The 15814-nt window shown below is 38.2% G+C and overlaps 2 protein-coding genes across 2 annotated transcripts in view; both read right to left on the reverse strand.

Moving 5' to 3' along the window:
* Nucleotides 1-15814, reverse strand: part of LOC119481567 — a 58939-nt gene that overhangs the window by 10460 nt on the left and 32665 nt on the right. The window contains exon 4 of the mRNA XM_037758663.1: nt 3125-3424. Within this exon, the coding sequence (XP_037614591.1) occupies nt 3125-3424 (300 nt within the window). The remainder of the gene's footprint in view (nt 1-3124; nt 3425-15814) is intronic.
* LOC119481572 lies at nt 7818-9667 on the reverse strand. The gene is made up of 6 exons (XM_037758672.1): nt 9453-9667; nt 8995-9336; nt 8756-8803; nt 8499-8606; nt 8311-8345; nt 7818-8211 (listed from the first exon to the last, which is right to left on the reverse strand). Exons 1-6 carry the CDS (start codon nt 9586-9588, stop codon nt 8092-8094), a joined length of 789 nt encoding a protein of 262 aa, XP_037614600.1. The 5' UTR covers nt 9589-9667; the 3' UTR covers nt 7818-8091.

The following is a 15814-nucleotide window of genomic DNA, read 5'->3' on the forward strand; positions in this document are numbered from 1 at the left end:
AAGATAAAGCAGGGGTGTGAGTTTGACGTGTGACTTGCAATAAGGGAAGTGGTGATATTTTGAGAATGATTTACAGCTGACATGATGCTCAGTTTCTATATCTACAGTTACAACACAAATCTATCTTCACTTTAAAACATCATGATCAATTATTGTTCTTTGGGAACATGAAGGCCTTTGTTGTGTGAGGTTATGATGCAGAGAGCTGAAGGCCCAACTTCTTGTCATATTGTGTATTTACTGTAGAAAACATAATGAATACATTGATATCAAACATGTCATAGTAGCTTGTCGTAAAGGAGGCTAAATAATGCTCCAAACTTAAACTAAATTTTGATGAGGAAAAACTGTCATGCCCATTTTTAAAGGGGTCCCTTGACCTCTGACCTCAAGATATGTGAATGGAAATGGGTTCTATGGGTACCCTCGAGTCTCCCCCTGCAGAAATGCACGAAGAAATGTAAAAAAAAGATGTATGAATAAATATATAAAGAAAAGAATACAGAGATAGATAAGTTTGGGGAAACAAATAAGGGGTGAAATGCTCAGGAAAAATCATGCATAAATAAATAATCTCATAAATAAGTACAGACATTTAAAAATATAAATAAAATAAATGCAGAAATGCGTCGAAAGGAGCCAGTTGAGGTGGTTCGGGCATCTAGCACGGATGCCTCCTGGGCGCCTCCCTTGGGAGGTGTTCCAGGCACGACCAGCTTGGAGGAGACCACGGGGAAGACCCAGGACTAGGTGGAGAAATTATATCTCTACTCTGGCCTGGGAACGCCTCGGGATCCCCCAGTCAGAGCTGGTTAATGTGGCCCGGGAAAGGGAAGTTTGGGGTCCCCTGCTGGAGCTGTTGCCCCCGCGACCCGATCCCGGATAAGCGGTTGAAGATGGATGGATAAATGCAGAATTCAATAAATAAAATACAATTTTAAATATGTATGCAAAAATAAAGAAATTAATTTAAGAATTCTTACAAATAAATACGTAAATAAATAAAAGTGTAAACTAAACAGAAGAGTAAATAATTAAATTAATAAATAAATATTCATGCAAAAATAAATGAATAAATTAAAAAATTCATACAATAAATAAAATAAAAGTGGAAATTAAACCGAAGAGTAAATAAATAAGGGAATTATTACAAAGGTAAATAAATAAAAAAGCTAATTAAAACAGACATTTTTGCTACTTTTAATGGCATATTTGTTTATTTGTCAAGTCCTTTATTTATTTATTTTTTTATTCTGGCATATTCTGTGCAGCACAGCTGATGTGAGAAAAGTAAACTGAACCGATTTCTGGCTGTCTTCCTACCTGCCTGTGCTAATCCATCTTTTATACATAGTGTTTTAATTGATTTCACACGTGTTATGGTATCACAATCAAAATACTCTGTTTTGACTATATGTACTGTATGGTTCTTCTATCCTGCTCTTGAGGTTTTGAATTGTCTCACCCACATTTTATTTTTAGAAACCTTTAACACGCCTCATGATTTCCACCTCAGTTGTGCTCTGATCACACTGTACTGCCTCTTCCTGTCAGACAAGTGATGTGTTCCTCACTCACTGCTGCAGACCTCCATCTAACCCCTCAGTATAAGAGACTCTGGACAGACTCGTCCTCCATCAAACACCAAACATGTATTCTTGCAAATGAATAAATATCAGATCTTTATTGCAAAATTAAATGTTTTGGCAAGAGTGCTTCTACAAAAGCTCCAAAGCATATTGATATTATTAATCAAATTAATTATGTAGGTAACAATGTGGGAACTTAAATGAATTTATACTACTGTACAGCTACAGTATATTCTGTTATTACAGAGTACATGATTACAGTATGAGTGATGTTCAATGTTGTTACGGAGTACAGGAAGTAGAACAGGTATTTTATAATGAGGCAGTTGTAGAAGATGATGGATGTGATGTCCTGTCACAGTGTGACTGTCATCAACAAGTAAAGGATTCAAATAATACAGTTATTAGAATTAAGAGTCTATAAGAAATAGAAAAATATGAAACATTTTTAAACACATTTGTTTTTTATTCAGGCATTTAGCAAAGCTGCACACACATGCATGATATAATATCACATCAAATTAACAATGATGCATTTTATGTTTTTATGACAGCACACAATTTGTTCAATGCTCGATTTCAGATTTTATTCCCACAAAGCTTTGAACACAAAGAACACAGCAGCATATTAATATGATAAAAGCCGTCTATCTGCTGGCAGCATAAACAACACGAGTCTCCACTTCCCTCTCTGAGGCAGGCCTCCTATTCCTCACTGATGAATACAAAGTCAGCGCTGCGTCTCTCAGCCCATCACAGTCCACATTCTGTAAAGAGAGCACATGGTAACACGTGTCAAATAGATGAGTTTGTGAGAATAACAAACCACCACCTCTTTAAAGTATTAGAACGTATCATTGACTCACCTCATACTGTTGTGGGTTCTGGTCTTCACTGGCAGCTGAATGAAAGAGACAATATATGTTTCATCTTAATTTACAATCCTTTGCTGTGATTTTGTAGTTCTTCATCATACTGACACACACTAATGCAGAATATATAAAAAACAATCAACCAGAAATGGGATATCCAGACAGTACCTGTCTGCAGCTTCTTGACTTTAACAACCAGACCGACGATGACCGCTACCAGGAAGACAGTCAGACCGCCCAGGATCACACTCGTCAGCTTTGCTGTTACTTACACAGGAAAGACGATCTAGTTAGACTCTATTTTCCTATACTACCTGTCTCCAATTAAAGTGGACCAAACTGAATCCAGCTGAACTGTTTTACTCTCAAACATTTGATAATCTGTACAATGATAGAAATCTTTAGGAGAATCTTACTTTCACACTGGCTGTCCACGTCATCATGTGTCTCATTGATGAAGAGATCAGTCTCTGATTTGGCAGAATCACATCAAAATTACAAATTTCTTGCATACATGATGTTGTTTTACGAAAATTCTTAGTCTAAACATTAACTTATTAATTATTTTGCACTATAAGCAGGACTTAACTAAACCAAAATACTTTAGAATCACCTTACCTTTAACATTTAATGTATATATTTCACTGAAAGTTAGATGGCCACTTGAGTAAAATCCACAGAAATACTGTCCAGAGTCAGATAAATCCACGTGTTTGATTTTGAGAAAGAGAGTGGAGATGTTGGAGCTCATTTCAAATTTCAAATTTTGAACTCCATCACAGTATTTAACATCGCTCTTAGCGTCGAACATAACAGTGATACAGCTGGCCTTGGTTCTGTCCACCAGTCTGACCCATGATGTCATGGATCCATAGCTGGACATGTTGAAGCACGTCAGTGTGACTTCTTCACCAGACTGAACCTCCACAGTCTGAGACTCAGAACCTGAGACAGAGATCCAGCCTGAAACAAACAGCAGATTTACTCTCAATTAAACAAAAGGGACATGAACGATTCCTTTAAATACAAATTTAAATAAGTGAATAGTTTCCAATCTGGTGGGTTAAAGTTACCAAAGTTATAGATGCAGTTGTACTCACTAAAGCTGCAGAGAGTTAAAGCTGTTATCAAGGTGAAGGTCTTCATGGTGCGTGTGACTGAAGCTCTGCAATGTCCGCAAATGAACTGAGCTCCAGTCAGGGTGCTTTCAAAGTAAAGAGGCGGGGTGTTAAACATGCAGATTTCTAATCAGTCATCTGATGAAGGAAAGGCGTAAACCGCCAGTTTCTCACCCGTTTAACATTCTCACGATATGTAGGTGAGGAACTTCCTATTTTCTGTGTGTTATGTACAGATGAAGACTTGAGTGGTTTACCATGCAGGTGCTGGTCATGTTTGTTTGTTCTATCCATGACAGCTGAATTAAGTTATGGATTTTAAAAAATATAGATATATTTAGTACCTAATAGAATAGCTGCTTACATGACGTCCGGTGGTAAATGGACTTGCATTTATATAGCGCCTCGCTCAAAGCGTTCTACACTACATGTCAGCATTCACCCAGTCTTTGCCGTTCTCCATCCGTCCACCAGATGCCCTCAGACTTTCCCACCTGACTCCCACATCCACCTGCTCACCTGAGTCTCATTCTCCAATCACCCTGGAGGTATTTATACCAGCCCCCTTTAACCCAGTCAGTTGCCAGATCGTCCTCAGTTTTGACTATATGTACTGTAGGGTTCATCTATCCTGCTCTTGTGGTTTTGAATTATCTCAGACACATTTTATTTTTAGAAACCGTTAACACGCCTCATGATTTTCACCTCAGTTGTGCTCCGACCACACTGTACTGCCTCTTCCTGTCAGACAAGTGATGTGTTCCTCACTCACTGCTGCAGACCTCCATCTAACCCCTCAGTATAAGAGACTCTGGACAGGCTCGTCCTCCATCAAACACCAAACATGTATTCTTTGACTGAGAGAAAGGAAATGCTCAGAATGAAAGCTCTGCATGCATCGGATCTTTATTGCAAAATGAAATGTTTTGGTAAAAGTGGTTCTTCCTCTCACCAACACGCTCTACAAAAGCTCCAAAGCATATTGATATTATTACAGCATCAGCTCCAGTTATCTCCTGAGTCTTATCTGGTAGCAGCATAAATAACATTCGGCTCCGGCTGTCTTCTTTTTGCTCTCGGTTGAAATGTCACTGCTGCGTAGTTCAGTTCATCAGAGTCCACATTCTGTAAGAAAAGTATTTACAGTCTTAATGTGGTGACTTGACATGATTTTAATCCCCTAAATATACTGTAGCCACACAGATACTGGATTTTTGAGGCTGACACCCATTTTGATATTTGGCCAGTATTCATTTATAAATAGATTATGGCTGTCAAAGTTAACGCGATCATGCAAATTTGTTTTAATGCCACTAATTTCTTTATCACATTAATGCAACTTGTGATAGATTATTGTGAAGATACTGGTATCATATGAAACTAGAAAACTTAAGAAATCCATTGGTAACCACCATGTCATACTAGCTTGTCAGAAAGGAGTTTAAATAACGCTCCAAACTTGTGCTACATTTTGGCGAGGAAAAACTAGCATGGCCATTTTCAAAGTGGTCCCTTGACCTCTGACCTCAAGATATGTGAATGTGAATGGGTTCTTAAAAAATGAGCAATTAACTTGCTGTGAGGCGACAGTGCTTATTAAACAATATATAAAAGTAAAGGATAACTTTGTATTCACCTCTCTTTGCTCTGGATTCTGTTCTTCTCCATCAGCTAAGAGACAGAAACAAAACATCTGGTCAGTTTTGCATTTTGACACAACTTCAAGAGAATTTACAGCAGCAACTAAACCAAACAGAAACAGTACCTGAAGTCTGAAGCTTCCTGTTTTTAACAACCAGACCGATGATGACCGCTACCAGGAAGACAGTCAGACCGCCCAGGATCATACTCATCAGCTTTGCTGTTCCGTCACTCGCTTATACAGGAAAGATCATGAAGTTAGACTCTATAGAGACTTGAGATCTGGCTCAAATTAAAGTGGACTAAACTGAATTCAGCTGAACTGTTTTACCCTCAAACATTTGATAATCTGCACAATGATAGAAATCTTTAGGAGAATCTTACTTTCACACTGGCTGCACTGGCTGTCCTCGTCATCATGTGTCTCATTGCTGCCTTTTCCTGAAATTAAGATAACCCTAGTCTTTATTTAATTTTGACATATTTACATCATAATCACATTTTGTCAATGTTCGAATAGTCACTTTGTTGTCTGTTTTGTTAGAAGACGACCTACAGTATATTAAATGTATAAACATAAAAGGTAGAAGAATGGGTACCAAAAGAAAGACAAGACTTTAGAATGACCTTACCTTTAACATTTAAACGTATTACACCCAAAGTTGGACGGGCATCTGAGTTAAATCCACAGAAATACAGTCCAGAGTCAGATAAATCCACGTCTTTGATTTTGAGAAAGAGAGTGGAGATGTTGGAGCTCATATCATATTTAAATTTTTGATCTTCTTTACAGTATTTAACGCTTTTAGCGTTGAACATAACAGTGATACAGCTGGCCTTGGTTCCGTTCACCAGTCTGGACCACCATGTTAAAGAATCAATGCTGTACATGTTGGAGCACGTCAGTGTGACTTCTTCACCAAACTGAACCTCCACAGTCTGAAACTCAGAACCTGAGACAGAGATCCAGCCTGAAACAAACAACAGATTTACTCTCAATTGAATAAAATGAACATTTCCTTTAGATAAACTTTTAAATAAGTAAAAGTAGAATAGATGCAGTTGTACTCACTAAAGCTGCAGAGAGTTAAAGCTGTTATCAAGGTGAAGGTCTTCATGGTGCGTGTGACTGAAGCTCTGCAATGTCCGCAACTGAACTGAGCTCCAGTCAGGGTGCTTTCAAAGTAAAGAGGCGGGGTGTTAAACATGCAGATTTCGAATCAGTTATCTGATGAAGAAAAGGCGTAAACCACCAGTTTCTCACCAGTTTAACATTCTCACGATTTGTAAGTGAGGAACTTCCTATTTTCTATGTGTTATTTACAGATGCAGACTTGAGTGTTTTACCATGCAGAGGCTGGTCATGTTTGTGTCCATGACAGCTGAATTAAAGATTCTCTATACGATATCTGGATCATTAATAAAACAGCAAACAACTATATAAAGATATAGAGGAGTAATGTCTACCTGAGCAGAGAATGAAGTCGCACTCCCTCTGTGTTTGTGTTGTAATCCCAGTTTCTCCGTGCTTTGTGGACATAGCCGGGCCGACCCTGAGTGCATGTTAGTGCATGTGCGCGTGCCCCACTTGCTAGCTCAAGGCCGCCGCTCCGCAATGCTCTCATATGGCGGTTACAGCTTATAACGCCCAATCTCTTCCTCCAGGTTTCATTCACACTGAGCTGTTAGCTGTTAGCCGTTAGCTTCCATAACATCAGGCAGAGAGGGTTTCTATGTTTCAGCCGTTCAGAAACATATTGTCTAACTCTTCAAACAGCTGACTGTCAACAATATGATGTTGGAGACTCCTGGAGTAACTTGAACGCACCGAAATGGAAGAAAACAAGCTGTAACAACTGAGATCAACAATTTTGTTTTTTCTAATATACTTTATGCTTTATTTATTTCAAATGTTTAGAGTTTTCATTACACTTCTGCAAATATATTTTATAGTATAAAAATAATATAAAAATAAAATAAATAATACAACAAATAAAATGTAAGGAAAGGAAAAGATGAATAAAAACACATAAATAAACAGAAAACAATTAGCTTCTGTTAAACAATTGGAATACATTTGAAATGTCAATGCCAATTTGCCCATGTCAAATATGTTTTAAAATCAGTATCTTTAAAAAAAATATAAAAGGAGGGTATTCTTTTAAGCCATATAAATTTATGTATATAATATTTTGATAAGATATTAATCAAATTAATTATGTAGGGAATAAGGGGGTAACAATGTGGGAACTTAAATCAATTCATACTACTGGACAGCTACAGTATATTGTATTATTACAGAGTACATGATTACAGTATGAATGATGTTCAATGTTGTTATGGAGTACAGGAAGTAGAACAGTTATTTTATAATGAGTTAGTTGTAGAAGACGATGGATGTGATGTCTTGTCACAGTGTGACTGTCATCAACAAGTAAAGGACAAAAATAATAGTTATTAGAATTAAGAGTCTATAAGAAATAGAAAACTATGACTTTTTTTAAACATTTGTTTTTTATTCAGACATTTAGCAAAGCTTCACACACATGCACAATATAATATCACATCAAATTAACACTGATGCATTTTATGTTTTAATGACAGCACACAATTTATTCACTGCTCCATTTCAGATTTTATTCCCACAAAGCTTTGAGTTAACGGACCTCCTGGTTTCACCTCAGTGCTGTCTCCTCCTGTCTGACAAGTGATGTGTAACTCACTCACTCCTCCAAGACACACAGAAAGAGACAGAGACATGATAGTAAAAGCACATTTAATAATTTGAGTATTTCTTTCAGTAAGAAAATGGAAACTCCTGCCGTCCATCCGCAAAAGAAAACAGCAGCAGATTAATCTGATAAAAAACGTCTATCTGCTTGCAGCGTAAACAACACGAGTCTTCACTTCCCTCTCTGAGGCAGGCCTCCCGGTCCCCACTGTTGAGTACAAACTCAGCTCTGCGTCTCTCAGCCCATTACAGTCCACATTCTGTAAAGAGAGCACACGGTAACACGTGTCAAATAGCTGAGTTTGTGAGAATAACAAACCATCACCTCTTTAAAGTATTAGAACATATCATTGACTCACCTCATACTGTTGTGAGTTCTGGTCTTCACTGGCAGCTGAATGAAAGAGACAATATATGTTTCATCTTAATTTACAATCCTTTGCTGTTATTACATTTAAAGCGATTTTGTAGTTCTTCATCATACTGACACACACTAATGCAGAATATATAAAAACAATCAACCAGAAATAAAATATCAGAACAGTACCTGTCTGCAGCTTCCTGACTTTAACAACCAGACCGATGATGACCGCTACCAGGAAGACAGTCAGGCCGCCCAGGATCATACTCGTCAGCTTTGCTGTTCCGTAACTCACTTGTACAGGAAATATCATCAAGTTAGACTCTATAGAGACTTGAGATCTGGCTCAAATTAAAATGGACCAAACTGAATTCAGCTGAACTGTTTCACCCTCAAACATTTGATAATCTGCACAATGATAGAAATCTTTAGGAGAATCTTACTTTCACACTGGCTGTCCACGTCATCATGTGTCTCAATGCTGCCTTTTCCTGAAATTAAGATAACTTTAGTCTTTATTTAATTTTGACATATTTACATCATAATCACATTTTGTCAATGTTCAAATAGTCACTTTTTTATCTGTTTTGTTAGAAGACAACCTACAGTATATTAAATGTAGACACAGAAATGACTGAAGAATGGGTACCAAAAGAAAGACAAGACTTTAGAATGACCTTACCTTCAACATTTAAACGTATTACACTGAAAATTGGACGGCCACCTGAGATAAATCCATAGAAATACAGTCCAGAGTCGGATAAATCCACGTCTTTGATTTTGAGAAAGAGAGTGGAGATGTTGGAGCTCATTTCATATTTCAACTTTTGAAATCCATCACAGTATTTAACGTCGCTATTAGCGCTGTACATAAAAGTGATACAGCTGGCCTTGGTTCTGTTCACCAGTCTGGACCACCATGTCAAAGATACAACCCTGGACATGTTGGAGCACGTCAGTGTGACTTCTTCACCAGACTGAACCTCCACAGTCTGAGACTCAGAGCCTGAGACAGAGATCCAGCCTGAAACAAACAGCAGATTTAGTTTCAATTAAACAAAATGAACATTTCCTTCAGATGAACTAGTTTCAATTCTGGAGGGTTAAAGTTACCAAAGTTATAGATGCAGTTGTACTCACTAAAGCTGCAGAGAGTTAAAGCTGTTATCAAGGTGAAGGTCTTCATGGTGCGTGTGACTGAAGCTATGCAATGTCCGCAACTGAACTGAGCTCCAGTCAGGTTACTTTCAAAGTAAAGAGGCGGGGTGTTAAACATGCAGATTTCTAATCAGTCATCTGATGAAGGAGAGATGCAAACTGTCAGTCTCTCACCAGCTGAACTTTCTCACGATATGTAAGTGAGGAACCTCCTATTTTCTGTGTTATGTAAAAATGCAGACTTGAGTGGTTTACCATGCAGATGCTTGTCATGTTTGTTTGTTCTATCCATGACAGCTGAATTAAGTCATTGATTTTTAAAAATATAGATATATTTAGTACCTAATAGAATAGCTGCTTACATGACGTCTGGTGGTAAAAGGACTTGCATTTATATAGCGCCTCGCTCGAAGCGTTTTACACTACATGTCAGCATTCACCCAGTCTTTGCCGTTCTCCATCCGTCCACCAGATGTCCTCAGACTTTCCCACCTGACTCCTACATCCACCTGCTCACCTGAGTCTCATTCTCCAATCACCTTTGAGGTATTTATACCAGCCCCCTTTTCCACAGTCAACTGCCAGATTGTCAACGTTGCTTCGTTCCTTTGCTCTCTAGCCTCCTAAATTTGAACCTATATCTTACTACCTACCTGCCAGTGGTAATCCATCTTTTATACATTGCGTTTTCAATTCATTTCACACGTGTTGTGATATTGGAATCGAAATACTCAGTTTTGACTTTGTATGGTTCTTCTTCTATCCTGCTCTTGAGGCTTTAAATTGTCTTTGCTGCTTCTTTCCTCATTATATTTTTAGAAACCGTTAACAGGCCTCATGATTTTCACCTCAGTTGTGCTCCGACCACACTGTACTGCCTCTTCCTGTCAAACAAGTGATGTGTTCCTCACTCACTGCTGCAGACCTCCATCTAACCCCTCAGTATAAGAGACTCTGGACAGGCTCGTCCTCCATCAAACACCAAACATGTATTCGTTGAACTGAGAGAAAGGAAATGCTCAGAATGAAAGCTCTGCATGCATCGGATCTTTATTGCAAAATTAAATGTTTTGGCGAGAGTGGTTCTTCCTCTCACCAACAAGCTCTACAAAAGCTCCAAAGCATGTTGATATTATTACAGCATCAGCTCCAGTTATCTCCTGAGTCTTATCTGGTAGCAGCATAAATAACATTCGACTCCGGCTGTCTTCTTTTTGCTCTCGGTTGAAATGTCACTGCTGCGTAGTTCAGCTCCACATTCTGTAAGAAAAGTATTTACAGTCTTAATGTGGTGACTTGACATGATTTTAATTCCCACAATATACTGTAGCCCCACAGATACTGGACTTTAAGGCTGACACCCATTTTGATATTTGGCCATTATTAATTTATAAATAGATTAGGGCTGTCAAGGCTAACACGATCATGCAAATTTGTTCTAACGTCACTAATTTCTTTAACACATTAATGCAACTTGTGATAGATTATTGTGACGATACTGGTATCATATGAAACTAAAAAACTTAAGGAATCCATCAATACCAACCATGTCATACCAGCTTGTCGGGAAGGAGTTTAAATAACGCTCCAAACTTGTGCTAAATGTTGACGAGGAAAAACTGTCATGGTCATTTTCATAGAGGTCCCTTGACCTCTGACCTCAAGATATGTGAATGTGAATGGGTTCTTAAAAAATGTGTGATTAATTTGCTGTTAGGGGACAGTGCTTATTAAACAATACATAAAAGTAAAGGATAACTTTGTATTCACCTCTCTTTGCTCTGGATTCTGTTCTTCTCCATCAGCTAAGAGACAGAAACAAAACATCTGGTCAGTTTTGCATTTTGACACAACTTGAAGAGAATTTACAGCAGCAACTAAACCAAACAGAAACAGTACCTGAAGTCTGAAGCTTCCTGTTTTTAACAACCAGACCGATGATGACCGCTACCAGGAAGACAGTCAGACCGCCCAGGATCATACTCGTCAGCTTTGCTGTTCCGTCACTCACTAATACAGGAAATATCATCAAGTTAGACTCTATAGAGACTTGAGATCTGGCTCGAATTAAAATGGACCAAACTGAATTCAGCTGAACTGTTTTACCCTCAAACATTTGATAATCTGCACAATGATAGAAATCTTTAGGAGAGTCTTACTTTCACACTGTCTGTCCACGTCATCATGTGTCTCATCAGTCTCTGATTTAGCAGAATCACATCAAAATTATAATTTTGTTGCATAGATGATGTTGTTTTAAGAAAATTCTTAAAATTATTAACATTACCTTATTTATTATTTTGCAGTGAAAGCAGGACTTAACTAAACCAAAAGACACAAAATACTTTAGAATGACCTTACCTTTGACATTTAAACGTATTACACTGACAGTTGGATGGGCACTTGAGTAAAATCCACAGAAATACAGTCCAGAGTCAGATAAATCCACGTCTTTGATTTTGAGAAAGAGAGTGGAGATGTTGGAGCTCATTTTAAATTTCAAATTTTGAACTCCATCACAGTTTCTAAAGTTGCTATTAGCGTCGAACATTAAAGTGATACAGCTGGCCTTGGTTCTGTTCACCATTCTGGACCACCATGTCATAGAATCAATGCTGGACATGTTGGAGCACGTCAGTGTGACTTCTTCACCAGACTTAACCTCCACAGTCTGAAACTCAGAACCTGAGACAGAGATCCAGCCTGAAACAAACAACAGAGACAACAGTAGATTTAGTTTCAGTTAAACAAAATGAACATTTCCTTTAGATAAACTAGTTTCAATTCTGGTTGGTTAAAGTTACCAAAGTTGTAGATGCAGTTGTACTCACTAAAGCTGCAGAGAGTTAAAGCTGTTATCAAGGTGAATATCTTCATGGTGCGTGTGACTGAAGCTCTGCAGTGTCCGTAACTGAACTGAGCTCCAGTCAGGGTGCTTTCAAAGTAAAGAGGCGGGTTGTTAAACATGCAGATTTCTAATCAGTCATCTGATGAAGGATTTTTTTTTGTGCTTGTCCTGTTGAACAAACTGACCTCATACATGCTTTCAGGAAAATGAGTGTTGACCCAAAGTTATTTTTCAGAAAATTTTATGTCACAATAAATATCTTCCCACCAAATTACATAAAATGGAATATATACAAAGATATATCGAGGAAGAAAATGATGCACACAACCTCATGAAATGGCTCAGAGGTGTCAGAAAACATAATGCTTTAGAGCCTCTCGACAGGTGAAAGTTAACATGTTAATGCCTAGCAGCGTTTAGATGGAGGATATTGTCTCCCTCTGATGGGAATATGTGCTGTAGAGGTAAACCAAGATGAAATATTACAGGTAAAGTCCATCTGTTGCCCTGAAACTAGCTGCCACACATTGTGGCTGTGATATAGTAATGAACCGGTAGTGTCCACATGGATAAAGACCGTTTATTGCCAAAAAGTGAAAGTCAATTGGTTGTTCCATTGCAACATCAGCGCCCAGCAGCACACGAGCAAAACTGAGATAAGTATTCTGCAATTGGAGAGTGAAGCCCGAATTTAATTGTGGTATTTAATGTTGTTCTAGGACTGGTGATTACTTATTATTGTCCATCCATTACACGGTAGTGTCTAGAAGGCATTGACCTTGAATGGTTAAGGCTAGGCATTGACCTTGAATAGTTAAGGTTAGGCATTGGCCTCTAATAGTTAAGGTTAGGCATTGTCCTCGAATACTTAAGGTTAGGCATTGACCTCTAATAGTTAAGGTTAGGCATTGACCTCTAATAGCTAAGGTTAGGCATTGATCTCCAATAGTTAAGGTTAGGCATTGACCTCTAATAGTTAAGGTTAGGCATTGCCCGCTAATAGCTAAGGTTAGGCATTGACCTTGAATAGTTAAGGTTAGGCATTGACTTCGAATAGCTAAGGTTAGGCATTGATCTCTAATAGCTAAGGTTAGGCATTGACCTCTAATAGTTAAGGTTAGGCATTGACCTCTAATAGTTAAGGTTAGGCATTGACCTTGAATAGTTAAGGTTAGGCATTGACTTCGAATAGTTAAGGTTAGGCATTGATCTCTAATAGCTAAGGTTAGGCATTGACCTCTAATAGTTAAGGTTAGGCATTGACCTCTAATAGCTAAGGTTAGGCATTGACCTTGAATAGCTAAGGTTAGGCATTGACTTCGAATAGTTAAGGTTAGGTTTTGGCCTCTAATAGCTAAGGTTTGGCATTGGCCTCTAATAGTAAAGGTTAGGCATTGGCCTCCAACAACTAAGGTTAGGCATTGACCTCTAATAGCTAAGGGTTAGGCATTGACCTCTAATAGCTAAGGTTAGGCATTGACTTCAAATAGTTAAGGTTAGGCATTGACTTCGAATAGTTAGGGTTAGGCGTTGACCTCGAGTAGCTAAGGTTAGGCATTGACTTCGAATAGTTAAGGTTAGGCATTGACCTCTAATAGCTAAGGTTAGGCATTGACCTTGAATAGTTAAGGTTAGGCATTGACTTCGAATAGCTAAGGTTAGGCATTGACTTCGAATAGTTAAGGTTAGGCATTGATCTCTAATAGCTAAGGTTAGGCACTGACCTCTAATAGTTAAGGTTAGGCATTGACCTCTAATAGCTAAGGTTAGGCATTGACCTTGAATAGCTAAGGTTAGGCATTAACTTCGAATAGTTAAGGGTAGGCATTGGCCTCTAATAGCTAACGTTTGGCATTGGCCTCTAATAGTAAAGGTTAGGCATTGGCCTCTAATAGCTAAGGTTAGGCATTGACCTCTAATAGCTAAGGTTAGGCATTGACCTTGAATAGTTAAGGTTCGGCATTGACCTTGAATAGTTAAGGTTAGGCATTGACCTCGAATAGTTAAGGTTAGGCATTGACCTAGAATAGTTAAGGTTCGGCATTGACCTTGAATAGCTAAGGTTAGGCATTGACTTCGAATAGTTAAGGTTAGGTTTTGGCCTCTAATAGCTAAGGTTTGGCATTGGCCTCTAATAGTAAAGGTTAGGCATTGGCCTCCAACAACTAAGGTTAGGCATTGACCTTGAATAGCTAAGGTTAGGCATTGACTTCAAATAGTTAGGGTTAGGCGTTGACCTCGAGTAGCTAAGGTTAGGCATTGACTTCGAATAGTTAAGGTTAGGATAGGTCGTCGGGCAGCGAGTCTTGCGAGAGTTTATGGACATCTTTTCAGATCTCAGATCAGATTTTTGCAGGTTACCTTTGAGACACGACTCCTTGGGAGTGGTTCAGATTGCCACCTCATAAATATGCCTGTGTTTAAAGTTGAAAATGAGTATTGACGCAAAGTTATTTTTCAGAAAATGTTATGTCATGATAAATATCTTCACACCAAAGTACATCAAATGCAATGACATACAAAGATATATCGAGGAGGAAAATGAGCACCATGATATTAAAGGGAAATTTGTGTCTATGTACTTGAATTAAATATATGCCGTGAGACTGTGTTGCAGCAGCAGGTTGTTACCTTGCATGGCAGCCTCTGCAGTGTATCACTGTATGAATGTATGTGTGAATGTTGACATGTAGTGGTTGGAAGACTAGAAAGGCGCTATATAAATACAAGTCCATTTACCATTTAAATGCTCTCATATAGGTTGTGAGTTTGTACCTTTCACAAGTCTGAAAGCAGATATTGAAAGACATGTCTTGTGAAGGTGAATTAGTCCATTTGAGTGATGAGTGCAGCAGTGAAACGATGTCAGAAGAGGTTGATGGAAACTTATTAAGCAGCTGCGAGGCCTTTGATGTGTGTGGTTATCGCTGAAAACCAGTCTTCCTGTGGTTGAGACTTAACTGTTTCTATTTTTGCCTGCTGGTTAGCATCTACACTCTGTTGTTCCAGAACATCTAGCCAAAGATTGTATTACTTTTTTCTTTATGACCAAGGCTAGGTAGGCAAACCGTTAACTGTACTTACTTTTTTTTATTTATTTTTTTTTATTACAGATTTCTGACTTCGCATATTTCACCTCAGTTGCGCTCGGACACCATTGCTGTCTGTCTCTTCCTGTCAACAAGTGTGGTGTCCCTCACTCACTCCTCCCCTCTGTCAGACAGTCATCTGTGTCCAAAAAGGCAAGGTGATAGAAAGATTTTGCCAAATAAACGGAGCAATTAAGATGCAAAAAAACTAGGGATGTACCCAAATGTTTGATGTCAATCAATTAAAATATTTAATCATGGTTAATCGCATGATTGTCCATAATTAATTGTTATTTTTATCTATTCAAAATGTACCTTAATGGGAGATTTGTCAAGTATTTAATACTCTTTTCAACATGGGAGTGGGCAAATATGCTTGCTTAATGCTAATAAAAAATACTTCAACA

The sequence above is a fragment of the Sebastes umbrosus genome, chromosome 22, assembly GCF_015220745.1.
Source record: "Sebastes umbrosus isolate fSebUmb1 chromosome 22, fSebUmb1.pri, whole genome shotgun sequence".
In the NCBI taxonomy this organism is placed as follows: Eukaryota; Metazoa; Chordata; class Actinopteri; order Perciformes; family Sebastidae; genus Sebastes; species Sebastes umbrosus.